The 15,753-nt window shown below is 46.8% G+C and overlaps 1 protein-coding gene across 1 annotated transcript in view; it reads right to left on the bottom strand.

Moving 5' to 3' along the window:
- SH3GL2 (SH3 domain containing GRB2 like 2, endophilin A1) overlaps positions 1 to 6,575 on the bottom strand; it is a 202,963-nt gene extending 196,388 nt beyond the window's left edge. The window contains exon 1 of the mRNA XM_073665453.1: positions 6,317 to 6,575. Within this exon, the coding sequence (XP_073521554.1) occupies positions 6,317 to 6,361 (45 nt within the window). The 5' untranslated portion in view covers positions 6,362 to 6,575. The remainder of the gene's footprint in view (positions 1 to 6,316) is intronic.
- Positions 6,576 to 15,753: the final 9,178 nt, after the last annotated feature.

Here is a 15,753-nt window from a genome sequence, read left to right as displayed (position 1 = left end):
CAACCACCTGTCTGCACTTTCTTAGACCCATAGCAAAAAATAAGCAAAATCCTGGATAACCCTTTTAACAGATAAAATCATAGAAAAAAAAAGATATATATATATATATATATATATATATATATATATATATATATATATATATATATATATATATATACACACACAGTACAGACCAAAAGTTTGGATGTACCTTCTCATTTAAAGATTTTTCTGTATTTTCATAACTATGAAAATTGTACATTCACACTGAAGGCATCAAAACTATGAATTAACACATGTGGAATTATATACTTAACAAAAAAGTGTGAAACAACTGAAAATATGTCTTATATTCTAGGTTCTTCAAAGTAGCCACCTTTTGCTTTGATGACTGCTTTGCACACTCTTGGCATTCTCTTGATGAGCTTCAAGAGGTAGTCACCGGAAATGGTCTTCCAACAATCTTGAAGGAGTTCCCAGAGATGCTTAGCACTTGTTGGCCCTTTTGCCTTCACTCTGCGGTCCAGCTCACCCCAAACCATCTCGACTGGGTTCAGGTCTGGTGACTGTGGAGGCCAGGTCATCTGGCGTAACACCCCATCACTCTTCTTCTTGGTCAAATAGCTCTTACACAGCCTGGAGGTGTGTTTGGGGTCATTGTCCTGTTGAAAAATAAATGATGGTCCAACTAAACGCAAACCGGATGGAATAGCATGCCGCTGCAAGATGCTGTGGTAGCCATGCTGGTTCAGTATGCCTTCAATTTTGAATAAATCCCCAACAGTGTCACCAGCAAAGCACCCCCACACCATCACACCTCCTCCTCCATGCTTCATGGTGGGAACCAGGCATGTAGAGTCCATCCGTTCACCTTTTCTGCGTCACACAAAGACACAGTGGTTGGAACTAAAGATCTCAAATTTGGACTCATCAGACCAAAGCACAGATTTCCACTGGTCTAATGTCCATTCCTTGTGTTCTTTAGCCCAAACAAGTCTCTTCTGCTTGTTGCCTGTCCTTAGCAGTGGTTTCCTAGCAGCTATTTTACCAGGAAGGCTTGCTGCACAAAGTCTCCTCTTAACAGTTGTTGTAGAGATGTGTCTGCTGCTAGAACTCTGTGTGGCATTGACCTGGTCTCTAATCTGAGCTGCTGTTAACCTGCGATTTCTGAGGCTGGTGACTCGGATAAACTTATCCTCAGAAGCAGAGGTGACTCTTGGTCTTCCTTTCCTGGGGCGGTCCTCATGTGAGCCAGTTTCTTTGTAGCGCTTGATGGTTTATGCAACTGCAATTGGGGACACTTTCAAAGTTTGCCCAATTTTTCGGACTGACTGACCTTCATTTCTTAAAGTAATGATGGCCACTCGTTTTTCTTTACTTAGCAGCTTTTTTCTTGCCATAATACAAATTCTAACAGTCTATTCAGTAGGACTATCAGCTGTGTATCCACCAGACTTCTGCACAACACAACTGATGCTCCCAACCCCATTTATAAAGGCAAGAAATCCCACCATTAAACCTGACAGGGCACACCTGTGAAGTGAAAACCATTTCCGGTGACTACCTCTTGAAGCTCATCAAGAGAATGCCAAGAGTGTGCAAAGCAGTCATCAAAGCAAAAGGTGGCTACTTTGAAGAACCTGGAATATAAGACATATTTTCAGTTGTTTCACACTTTTTTTGTTAAGTATATAATTCCACATGTGTTAATTCATAGTTTTGATGCCTTCAGTGTGAATGTACAATTTTCATGGTCATGAAAATACAGAAAAATCTTTAAATGAGAAGGTGTGTACAAACTTTTGGTCTGTACTGTATATCCGCATTGAAAATTTCTATATTAACCATATTTTTTTACTTATTCGAGACTTTGCCCATCAAAGTACCTGTTGGGTTCTCCTATACCATTCACTCTTTTATTAATTTAAAATTTGGAAAGTGAGATGTCATCTTATTCCTACTACAGTACTTACAGCTGGTGCTAGGCAAGGCTGGCTCTTCCAGACATTACTTTGTACTATTCACCAACCATTCCCATTTCATTTAATTCAGGTGTATCCATATACAGTTATATGAAAAAGTTTGGGCACCCCTATTAATCTTAAGCTTAATGTTTTATAAAAATTGGTGTTTTTGCAACAGCTATTTCAGTTTGATATATGTAATAACTGTTGACACAGTAATGTTTCTGCCTTGAAATGAGGTTTATTGTACTAACAGAAAATGTGCAATCTGCATTCAAACAAAATTTGACAGGTGCATAAGTATGGGCACCCTTATCATTTTCTTATTTTAAATACTCCTACCTACTTTTTACTGGCTTACTAAAGCACTTTTTTTGGTTTTGTAACCTCATTGAGCTTTGAACTTCATAGCCAGGTGTATGCAATCATGAGAAAAGCTACTTAAAGTGGCCACTTGCAAGTTGTTCTCCTGTTTGAATCTCCTCTGAAGAGTGGCATCATGTGCTCCTCAAAACAACTGTCAAATGATCTGAAAACAAAGATTATTCAACATAGTTGTTCAGGGGAAGGATACAAAAAGCTGTCTCAGAGATTTAACCTGTCAGTTTCAACTGTGAGGAACATAGTAAGGAAATGGAAGAACACAGGGACAGTTCTTGTTAAGGCCAGAAGTGGCAGGCCAAGAAAAACATCAGAAAGGCAGAGAAGAAGAATGGTGAGAACAGTCAAGGACAATCCTCAGACCTCCTTCAGAGAGCTGCAGCATCAACTTGCTGCAGATGGTGTCATTGTGCATCGGTCAACTATACAACGCACTTTGCACAAGGAGAAGCTGTATGGGAGAGTGATGCAAAAGAAGCCGTTTCTGCAAGCACGCCACAGAGTCGGCTGAGGTATGCAAAAGCACATTTGGAGAAGCCAATTTCTTTTTGGAAGAAGGTCCTGTGGACTGATGAAACCAAGATTGAGTTGTTTGGTCATACAAAAAGGCGTTATGCATGGTGGCAAAAAAACACAGCATTCCAAGAAAAACAAGAAAAACACTTGCTACCCACAGTAAAATTTGGTGGAGGTTCCATCATGCTTTGGGGCTGTGTGGCCAATGCCGGCATCGGAAATCTTGTTAAAGTTGAGGGACGCATGGATTCCACTCAGTATCAGCAGATTCTTGACAATAATGTTCAAGAATCAGTGATAAAGTTGAAGTTACGCAGGGGATGGATCTTTCAGCAAGACAATGATCCAAAACACCGCTCCAAATCTACTCAGGCATCCATGCAGATGAACAATTACAATGTTCTGGAATGGCCATCCCAGTCCCCAGACCTGAATATCATTGAACATCTGTGGGATCATTTGAAGAGGGCTGTCCATGCTCGGCGACCATCAAACTTAACTGAACTGGAATTGTTTTGTAAAGAGGAATGGTCAAAAATACCTTCATCCAGGATCCAGGAAATCATTAAAAGCTACAGGAAGCGTCTAGAGGCTGTTATTTTTGCAAAAGGAGGATCTACTAAATATTAATGTCACTTTTCTGGTGAGGTGCCCATACTTATGCACCTGTCAAATTTTGTTTGAATGCAGATTGCACATTTTCTGTTAGTATAATAAACCTCATTTCAAGGCAGAAACATTACTGTGTCCAACAGTTATTACATATATCAAACTGAAATAGCTGTTGCAAAAACACCAATTTTTATAAAACATTAAGCTTAAGATTAATAGGGGTGCCCAAACTTTTTCATATAACTGTAAATGGCCCATCCTGTATATATTTTTTTATTTTTATTTATTTTATTTTATTTTTTTGGGGGGTAGACCCAAAATAAATTCTGCAGCCTACATTTCTTTTAGCTAAAAAACATAGCAGCTGGAAAGGAGGTAAACAGAAGACATCTTATTCCATCCCCATTTAAATGAACAGATCCGGTAATGGAGAATTTTTCTTATGTTTTTTAGGATCCCAAGATGTAAATAGCTACTGGACATGTAAACAGAACCTTAAAAGTAGTGATGCAGCTACCCAAGTGTGTCAATGGTTAATACATTAAAAAATGTAGTAAAAATGTATTATGAAACACGCAAGCATCAGTCACATACAGTGCAGCCAATAGCTGGCGCTCGCTATATTAACACCATATGGTATATTTTAGCAGGTTTTGTCACTTCCCCGGGTTGCTAGGGGAGACAATCTTCTATTTTTGTCACAAAAAAAAAAAAAAAGAGTCATCCACACAGAGAGGCTTGGTAATGTCAAATATAATTAATGTGTTAAATACAATGGAGGGGGAAAGGTTTCCAGCTCAGTTTCAGCACCACAAGCTGAAAAGGAAATCTCCCTTCTGCCAGGGTGTAAAATGCATATGCTGGGCTTTATTATTCATATCTGGATGGAAAAAACAAGGCACAGCAACAAGACGGCGTCCTTTCCTACAGAAGAGCACCCAGCTACCCAATCCAGCACGCTGGTTAATAATGCAGTTGTTATCAGATAGCTCTGCATGAAGTCTTGGCATTCGGGAAGGAGCTGAGGTCACCTCTGTAGGTGCATCCCATAGGCGAGCAATGAGGACTGCAGCCCCCAGTACCAGATCCAAGTCTCCCCGGCAGTAGCATCATGGCTCTCCAGCCTCCAGTACCAGATCCAAGTCTCCCCAGCAGCATCATGGCTCTCCAGCCTCCAGTACCAGATCCAAGTCTCCCCAGCAACATCATGGCTCTCCAGCCTCCAGTACCAGATCCAAGTCTCCCCAGCAGCATCATGGCTCTCCAGCCTCCAGTACCAGATCCAAGTCTCCCCAGCAGCATCATGGCTCTCCAGCCTCCAGTACCAGATCCAAGTCTCCCCAGCAGCATCATGGCTCTCCAGCCCCCAGTACCAGATCCAAGTCTCCCCAGCAACATCATGGCTCTCCAGCCCCTAGTACCAGATCCAAGTCTCCCCAGCAGCAACATCATGGCTCTCCAGCCCCCCGTACCAGATCCAAGTCTCCCCAGCAGCAACATCATGGCTCTCCAGCCCCCCGTACCAGATCCAAGTCACCCCAGCAACATCATGGCTCTCCAGCCCCCGGTACCAGATCCAAGTCTCCCCAGCAACATCATGGCTCTCCAGCCCCCAGTACCAGATCCAAGTCTCCCCAGCAGCATCATGGCTCTCCAGCCTCCAGTACCAGATCCAAGTCTCCCCAGCAGCATCATGGCTCTCCAGCCCCCAGTACCAGATCCAAGTCTCCCCAGCAACATCATGGCTCTCCAGCCTCCAGTACCAGATCCAAGTCTCCCCAGCAGCATCATGGCTCTCCAGCCTCCAGTACCAGATCCAAGTCTCCCCAGCAACATCATGGCTCTCCAGCCTCCAGTACCAGATCCAAGTCTCCCCAGCAGCATCATGGCTCTCCAGCCTCCAGTACCAGATCCAAGTCTCCCCAGCAGCATCATGGCTCTCCAGCCCCCAGTACCAGATCCAAGTCTCCCCAGCAACATCATGGCTCTCCAGCCCCCAGTACCAGATCCAAGTCTCCCCAGCAGCAACATCATGGCTCTCCAGCCCCCCCTACCAGATCCAAGTCACCCCAGCAACATCATGGCTCTCCAGCCCCCGGTACCAGATCCAAGTCTCCCCAGCAACATCATGGCTCTCCAGCCTCCAGTAATCCTCCTGCAGGGCTACTTACCATGCCTTAATCTGCATGCTACCAGCCCGGGGGCACAAGTACACAATATATACATACACACACACATATATATATATATTCCATTAATATCACGGACCAATCTCCAGTGTTGCATCATATTACACCATTCCCTTCAGAGCATGCAGTCACAGTCTGGAACACCTCAGCCATTGCTCATATTAAAGAGCAATTTTTGCCACCAAATTAGAAAAATCTACACGATCCCTGGACTACCATATCCGCATATTAAAGTGAATAATTTGGTAGATTACACAACCCCTACATTTGGCATCTATCCACATCCTATGCTCATCATCTGGGTTGCCCATCATCTGGGATGCCCATCATGGTAGCTGGCCCCAGTGCTCGCCCTGTACGGATGATGGCTGCTAGGGCAGACACTATACACCCGGGGATTCCCTCCTGGGAAATACTGATGTGCCCATTGATGTCCTACTGGAAAGGCCAGTACACAGAATAGATCACGGCCAGAGCTGATCCCATGATATAAATAGACTTGTGGTTTCCGATCGGGTTAACCCCATCCTCCCTGCAGCCGGCCACATTACATAATGCGGGGTGCCATAGGTGGAGGGCACAGTGCGATCAGATGACATTCAGCAGCGTACTGAATGACAAGCAGCACCACCCCCAGCCCGGCACAGATCTGCTGATGGAGCCTTCTCTTACCTGAGTGGCTTTGTGGAACTGCTTCTTCAGCCCCGCTACAGACATGGTGGCGGATAAGCAGACGGCGCACAGAATGAGGGGAGCAGCGGTATGGTCACCGAGGACGGCCGCGGCTGCTCTGCAGGACTGCGGGGGAATTCTAGTCTCCAGCCGCCGCTTCCCTGTAATCCTGTGATGCTGTTATCAGATGCATGCCTTAATGCAGGGACACCCTGACGTCACGGTCACTAGCCCCGCCCTATTAAGGGGCAAGCGCTCATTTCCTGCACTCCCAGCTGGTTGTCTGTCCGTCCTGTGCTAGCGGGAGGTGTGACGTGGGCTTCACTCAGGACAATGTGGGCCTGTCAGTGCCAGCATAGCATGCAGCCCGGGGATGGGCAGTGCAATGGCGCTAGAGTCAGATAGATGTGCTCGCCTCATGGCTGTGTATGGAGTGACCACTACATCGTGCACACAGCAATGTGAGGGCTGTGTATAGAGTGACCACTACATTGTGCACACAGCAATGTGAGGGCTGTATATGGAGAGACCACTACATCGTGCGCACAGCAATGTGAGGGCTGTATATGGAGAGACCACTACATCGTGCGCACAGCAATGTGAGGGCTGTGTATAGAGTGACCACTACATTGTGCACACAGCAATGTGAGGGCTGTATATGGAGTGACCACTAAATCGTGCACACTGCAATGTGAGGGCTGTATATGGAGTGACCACTAAATTGTGCACACGGCAATGTGAGGGCTGTGCATCGAGTGACCACTAAATCGTGCACACAGCAATGTGAGGGCTGTATATGGAGTGACCACTAAATCGTGCACAGCAATGTGAGGGCTGTATATGGAGAGACCACTAAATCGTGCACACAGCAATGTGAGGGCTGTATATGGAGTGACCACTAAATCGTGCACACTGCAATGTGAGGGCTGTATATGGAGTGACCACTAAATTGTGCACATGGCAATGTGAGGGCTGTGTATCGAGTGACCACTAAATCGTGCACACAGCAATGTGAGGGCTGTATATGGAGTGACCACTAAATCGTGCACAGCAATGTGAGGGCTGTATATGGAGAGACCACTACATCGTGCACACAGCAATGTGAGGGCTGTGTATATGGAGAGACCACTACATCGTGCGCACAGCAATGTGAGGGCTGTATATGGAGAGACCACTACATCGTGCGCACAGCAATGTGAGGGCTGTATATGGAGAGACCACTACATCGTGCGCACAGCAATGTGAGGGCTGTATATGGAGAGACCACTACATCGTGCACACAGCAATGTGAGGGCTGTGTATAGAGTGACCACTACATTGTGCACACAGCAATGTGAGGGCTGTATATGGAGAGACCACTACATCGTGCGCACAGCAATGTGAGGGCTGTATATGGAGAGACCACTACATCGTGCACACAGCAATGTGAGGCCTGTGTATAGAGTGACCACTACATTGTGCACACAGCAATGTGAGGGCTGTATATGGAGAGACCACTACATCGTGCGCACAGCAATGTGAGGGCTGTATATGGAGAGACCACTACATCGTGCACACAGCAATGTGAGGGCTGTGTATGGAGTGACCACTACATCGTGCACACAGCAATGTGAGGGCTGTGTATGGAGTGACCACTACATCGTGCACACAGCAATGGGAGGGCTGTGTATAGAGTGACCACTACATCGTGCGCACAGCAATGTGAGGGCTGTATATGGAGAGACCACTACATCGTGCACACAGCAATGTGAGGGCTGTGTATATGGAGAGACCACTACATCGTGCGCACAGCAATGTGAGGGCTGTATATGGAGAGACCACTACATCGTGCGCACAGCAATGTGAGGGCTGTATATGGAGAGACCACTACATCGTGCACACAGCAATGTGAGGGCTGTATATGGAGAGACCACTACATCGTGCGCACAGCAATGTGAGGGCTGTATATGGAGAGACCACTACATCGTGCGCACAGCAATGTGAGGGCTGTATATGGAGAGACCACTACATCGTGCGCACAGCAATGTGAGGGCTGTATATGGAGAGACCACTACATCGTGCGCACAGCAATGTGAGGGCTGTATATGGAGAAACCACTATATCGTGCACACAGCAATGTGAGGGCTGTATATGGAGAGACCACTACATTGTGCGCACAGCAATGTGAGGGCTGTATATGGAGAGACCACTACATCATGCGCACAGCAATGTGAGGGCTGTGTATGGAGAGACCACTACATCGTGCGCACAGCAGTGTGAGGGCTGTATATGGAGAGACCACTACATCGTGCACACAGCAATGTGAGGGCTGTGTATAGAGTGACCACTACATCGTGCACACAGCAATGTGAGGGCTGTGTATAGAGTGACCACTACATCGTGTGCACAGCAATGTGAGGGCTGTATATGGAGAGACCACTACATCGTGCACACAGCAATGTGAGGGCTGTGTATAGAGTGACCACTACATCGTGCACACAGCAATGTGAGGGCTGTGTATAGAGTGACCACTACATCGTGCACACAGCAATGTGAGGGCTGTATATGGAGTGACCACTACATCGTGCACACAGCACAGCAATGTGAGGGCTGTATATGGAGTGACCACTACATCGTGCACACAGCAATGTGAGGGCTGTATATGGAGTGACCACTACATCGTGCACACAGCAATGTGAGGGCTGTATATGGAGTGACCACTACATCATGCACACAGCAATGTGAGGGCTGTATATGGAGTGACCACTACATCGTGCACACAGCAATGTGAGGGCTGTATATGGAGTGACCACTAAATTGTGCACACAGCAATGTGAGGGCTGTGTATGGAGTGACCACTAAATTGTGCACACAGCAATGTGAGGGCTGTATATGGAGTGACCACTACATCGTGCACACAGCAATGTGAGGGCTGTGCATAGAGTGACCACTAAATCGTGCACACAGCAATGTGAGGGCTGTGTATGGAGTGACCACTAAATCGTGCACACAGCAATGTGAGGGCTGTGTATGGAGTGACCACTAAATCGTGCACACAGCAATGTGAGGGCTGTGTATGGAGTGACCACTAAATCGTGCACACAGCAATGTGAGGGCTGTATATGGAGTGACCAGTAAATCGTGCACATGGCAATGTGAGGGCTGTATATGGAGTGACCACTAAATCGTGCACACAGCAATGTGAGGGTTGTATATGGAGTGACCACTAAATCGTGCACACAGCAATGTGAGGGCTGTGTATATGGAGTGACCACTACATCGTGCACACAGCAATGTGAGGGCTGTATATGGAGTGACCACTAAATCGTGCACACGGCAATGTGAGGGCTGTATATGGAGTGACCACTAAATCGTGCACACGGCAATGTGAGGACTGTGTATCGAGTGACCACTAAATCGTGTACACGGCAATGTGAGGGCTGTATATGGAGTGACCACTAAATCGTGTACACGGCAATGTGAGGGCTGTATATGGAGTGACCACTAAATCGTGCACACAGCAATGTGAGGGCTGTATATGGAGTGACCACTAAATTGTGCACTCAGCAATGTGAGGGCTGTGTATATGGAGTGACCACTACATCGTGCACACAGCAATGTGAGGGCTGTGTATAGAGAGACCACTACATCGTGCACACAGCAATGTGAGGGCTGTGTATGGAGTGACCACTAAATCGTGCACACAGCAATGTGAGGGCTGTGTATAGAGTGACCACTAAATCATGCACACGGCAATGTGAGGGCTGTATATGGAGTGACCACTAAATCGTGCACACAGCAATGTGAGGGCTGTATATGGAGTGACCACTAAATCGTGCACACAGCAATGTGAGGGCTGTATATGGAGTGACCACTAAATCGTGCACACAGCAATGTGAGGGCTGTATATGGAGTGACCACTAAATTGTGCACACAGCAATGTGAGGGCTGTATATGGAGTGACCACTAAATCGTGCACATGGCAATGTGAGGGCTGTGTATCGAGTGACCACTAAATCGTGCACACAGCAATGTGAGGGCTGTGTATGGAGTGACCACTAAATCGTGCACACAGCAATGTGAGGGCTGTATATGGAGTGACCACTAAATCGTGCACACAGCAATGTGAGGGCTGTATATGGAGTGACCACTAAATCGTGCACACAGCAATGTGAGGGCTGTATATGGAGAGACCACTACATCGTGCGCACAGCAATGTGAGGGCTGTATATGGAGAGACCACTACATCGTGCGCACAGCAATGTGAGGGCTGTATATGGACAGACCACTACATCGTGCGCACAGCAATGTGAGGGCTGTATATGGAGAGACCACTACATCGTGCACACAGCAATGTGAGGGCTGTATATGGAGAGACCACTACATCGTGCGCACAGCAATGTGAGGGCTGTATATGGAGAGACCACTACATCGTGCGCACAGCAATGTGAGGGCTGTGTATAGAGTGACCACTACATCGTGCACACAGCAATGTGAGGGCTGTGTATAGAGTGACCACTACATCGTGTGCACAGCAATGTGAGGGCTGTATATGGAGAGACCACTACATCGTGCACACAGCAATGTGAGGGCTGTGTATAGAGTGACCACTACATCGTGCACACAGCAATGTGAGGGCTGTATATGGAGTGACCACTACATTGTGCACACAGCACAGCAATGTGAGGGCTGTATATGGAGTGACCACTACATCGTGCACACAGCAATGTGAGGGCTGTATATGGAGTGACCACTACATCGTGCACACAGCAATGTGAGGGCTGTATATGGAGTGACCACTACATCATGCACACAGCAATGTGAGGGCTGTATATGGAGTGACCACTACATCGTGCACACAGCAATGTGAGGGCTGTATATGGAGTGACCACTAAATTGTGCACACAGCAATGTGAGGGCTGTATATGGAGTGACCACTACATCGTGCACACAGCAATGTGAGGGCTGTGTATAGAGTGACCACTAAATCGTGCACACAGCAATGTGAGGGCTGTGTATGGAGTGACCACTAAATCGTGCACACAGCAATGTGAGGGCTGTGTATGGAGTGACCACTAAATCGTGCACACAGCAATGTGAGGGCTGTGTATGGAGTGACCACTAAATCGTGCACACAGCAATGTGAGGGCTGTGTATGGAGTGACCACTAAATCGTGCACACAGCAATGTGAGGGCTGTATATGGAGTGACCAGTAAATCGTGCACATGGCAATGTGAGGGCTGTATATGGAGTGACCACTAAATCGTGCACACAGCAATGTGAGGGTTGTATATGGAGTGACCACTAAATCGTGCACACAGCAATGTGAGGGCTGTGTATATGGAGTGACCACTACATCGTGCACACAGCAATGTGAGGGCTGTATATGGAGTGACCACTAAATCGTGCACACGGCAATGTGAGGGCTGTATATGGAGTGACCACTAAATCGTGCACACGGCAATGTGAGGACTGTGTATCGAGTGACCACTAAATCGTGTACATGGCAATGTGAGGGCTGTATATGGAGTGACCACTAAATCGTGTACACGGCAATGTGAGGGCTGTATATGGAGTGACCAGTAAATCGTGCACACAGCAATGTGAGGGCTGTATATGGAGTGACCACTAAATTGTGCACTCAGCAATGTGAGGGCTGTGTATATGGAGTGACCACTACATCGTGCACACAGCAATGTGAGGGCTGTGTATAGAGAGACCACTACATCGTGCACACAGCAATGTGAGGGCTGTGTATGGAGTGACCACTAAATCGTGCACACAGCAATGTCAGGGCTGTGTATAGAGTGACCACTAAATCGTGCACACGGCAATGTGAGGGCTGTATATGGAGTGACCACTAAATCGTGCACACAGCAATGTGAGGGCTGTATATGGAGTGACCACTAAATCGTGCACACAGCAATGTGAGGGCTGTATATGGAGTGACCACTAAATCGTGCACACAGCAATGTGAGGGCTGTATATGGAGTGACCACTAAATTGTGCACACAGCAATGTGAGGGCTGTATATGGAGTGACCACTAAATCGTGCACATGGCAATGTGAGGGCTGTGTATCGAGTGACCACTAAATCGTGCACACAGCAATGTGAGGGCTGTGTATGGAGTGACCACTAAATCGTGCACACAGCAATGTGAGGGCTGTATATGGAGTGACCACTAAATCGTGCACACAGCAATGTGAGGGCTGTATATGGAGTGACCCCTAAATCGTGCACACGGCAATGTGAGGGCTGTATATGAAGTGACCACTAAATCGTGTACACAGCAATGTGAGGGCTGTATATGGAGTGACCACTAAATTGTACACACAGCAATGTGAGGGCTGTATATGGAGTGACCACTAAATCGTGCACACAGCAATGTGAGGGATGTATATGGAGTGACCACTAAATCGTGCACACAGCAATGTGAGGGATGTATATGGAGTGACCACTAAATCGTGCACACGGCAGTGTGAGGGCTGTGTATATAGAGTGACCACTAAATCGTGCACACAGCAATGTGAGGGCTGTATATGAAGTGACCACTAAATCGTGTACACGGCAATGTGAGGGCTGTATATGGAGTGACCACTAAATCGTGCACACAGCAATGTGAGGGCTGTATATGGAGTGACCACTAAATCGTGCACACAGCAATGTGAGCGCTGTATATGGAGTGACCACTAAATTGTGCACACAGCAATGTGAGGGCTGTATATGGAGTGACCACTAAATCGTGCACACGGCAATGTGAGGGCTGTGTATCGAGTGACCACTAAATCGTGCACACAGCAATGTGAGGGTTGTATATGGAGTGACCACTAAATCGTACACACAGCAATGTGAGGACTGTATATGGAGTGACCACTAAATCGTGCACACGGCAATGTGAGGGCTGTATATGAAGTGACCACTAAATCGTGTACACAGCAATGTGAGGGCTGTATATGGAGTGACCACTAAATTGTGCACACAGCAATGTGAGGGCTGTATATGGAGTGACCACTAAATCGTGCACACAGCAATGTGAGGGATGTATATGGAGTGACCACTAAATCGTGCACACAGCAATGTGAGGGCTGTGTATATAGAGTGACCACTAAATCGTGCACACAGCAATGTGAGGGCTGTATATGAAGTGACCACTAAATCGTGTACACGGCAATGTGAGGGCTGTATATGGAGTGACCACTAAATTGTGCACACAGCAATGTGAGGGCTGTATATGGAGTGAGCACTAAATCGTGCTCACAGCAATGTGAGGGCTGTATATGGAGTGACCACTAAATCGTGCACACTGCAATGTGAGGGCTGTATATGGAGTGACCACTAAATTGTGCACACGGCAATGTGAGGGCTGTGTATTGAGTGACCACTAAATCGTGCACACAGCAATGTGAGGGCTGTATATGGAGTGACCACTAAATCGTGCACACAGCAATGTGAGGGCTGTACATGGAGTGACCACTAAATCGTGCACACGGCAATGTGAGGGCTGTATATGAAGTGACCACTAAATCGTGTACACGGCAATGCGAGGGCTGTATATGGAGTGACCACTAAATTGTGCACACAGCAATGTGAGGGCTGTATATGAAGTGACCACTAAATCGTGCACACAGCAATGTGAGGGATGTATATGGAGTGACCACTAAATCGTGCACACGGCAGTGTGAGGGCTGTGTATATAGAGTGACCACTAAATCGTGCACACAGCAATGTGAGGGCTGTATATGAAGTGACCACTAAATCGTGTACACGGCAATGTGAGGGCTGTATATGGAGTGACCACTAAATTGTGCACACAGCAATGTGAGGGCTGTATATGGAGTGACCACTAAATTGTGCACACAGCAATGTAAGGGCTGTATATGGAGTGACCACTAAATCGTGCACACTGCAATGTGAGGGCTGTGTATATGGAGTGACCACTAAATCGTGCACACGGCAATGTGAGGGCTGTATATGGAGTGACCACTAAATCGTGCACACAGCAATGTGAGGGCTGTATATGGAGAGACCACTAAATCGTGCACACGGCAATGTGAGTGCTGTGTATATGGAGTGACCACTAAATCGTGCACACAGCAATGTGAGGGCTGTATATGGAGTGACCACTAAATCGTGCACACAGCAATGTGAGGGCTGTATATGGAGTGACCACTAAATCGTGCACACAGCAATGTGAGGGCTGTATATGGAGTGACCACTAAATCGTGCACACAGCAATGTGAGGGCTGTATATGGAGTGACCACTAAATCGTGCACACAGCAATGTGAGGGCTGTATATGGAGTGACCACTAAATCGTGTACACGGCAATATGAGGGCTGTGTATATGGAGTGACCACGAAATCGTGCACATGGCAATGTGAGGGCTGTATATGGAGTGACCACTAAATCATGCACACAGCAATGTGAGAGCTGTATATATGGAGTGACCACTAAATCTTGCACACAGCAATGTGAGGGCTGTGTATATAGAGTGACCACTAAATCGTGCACACGGCAATGTGAGTGCTGTGTATGGAGTGACCACTAAATCGTGCACACGGCAATATGACATGTACAAAGCTTGTGTGGTGACACCTGTGGTACTTGTGTCCTGGGGACAATGTTTGCTGCCCAGCTGACACTGCATTAAACAGGTATTCCCATCTCCAAGATCCTATCCCAATATGTAGTAGTTGTAATAATAATATTCGCAAATACCTCCAATTAGAAATGTAGTATAGTTCTCCTGATAACCTGTCATTTTCCCCATGTGCAGGTCATTGCAGTAGCTTAGGTATCTGTGTATTTGTGGATTACAGCGGGGGACACTTAGGACAGGTGAATATATGGATTTTTTATTTTATTCTTATTTTTACAGGTGGACACTGCGGGAGCAGAATACTACTCTCATCATTGTCCCTGCTGGTGCTGATCGCAGCATCGGCAGGGAACCATGATGAGGGCAGCGTTCAGCACCCGGGGCTTGGGAACAACGCTAACTGTACCGCTGATTCCCAAGCGCCGGTACGTGTGATCCTGATGCGGCAGACGGGCGGCAATCATGTGCTGCACGTGTGCCACACAAGTGTACACGGACACGGATATCTCCGGTACAGGTTTTTCCAGTACAGGAAATATCCGGACGTGTGATACCGGCCTTATGTAGCGTCACTATATGACATCTGGCTTCTGGTGTCTGTAAGGCCGTGTTCACACATTGCATAAATACTGTTTTTTTTTGTTTTCTGAAGATATCTGCACCAAACTGCACAATAACAATCTTCTCCCCCTTATTTGATGCGTTTTGTGGTGCAAATGTGAAGCCGCGTAATTAATATGCTTTTTATAGTACAGAAAAGCTTTGATTCTGCACTTAATAAAGTATCTGCAGTTTTTTTAGGCTCCACATAGAAGCATCTGGAGGAAAAAAAGCACCAAAACCGCACAGTTCAGCAGC

Source organism: Phyllobates terribilis, unplaced genomic scaffold, assembly GCF_046119375.1.
Source record: "Phyllobates terribilis strain yellow unplaced genomic scaffold, ASM4611937v1 Scaffold_1__5_contigs__length_1240528914, whole genome shotgun sequence".
NCBI lineage: Eukaryota > Metazoa > Chordata > Amphibia > Anura > Dendrobatidae > Phyllobates > Phyllobates terribilis.
This window is presented reverse-complemented; position numbering and strand designations above follow the sequence as displayed.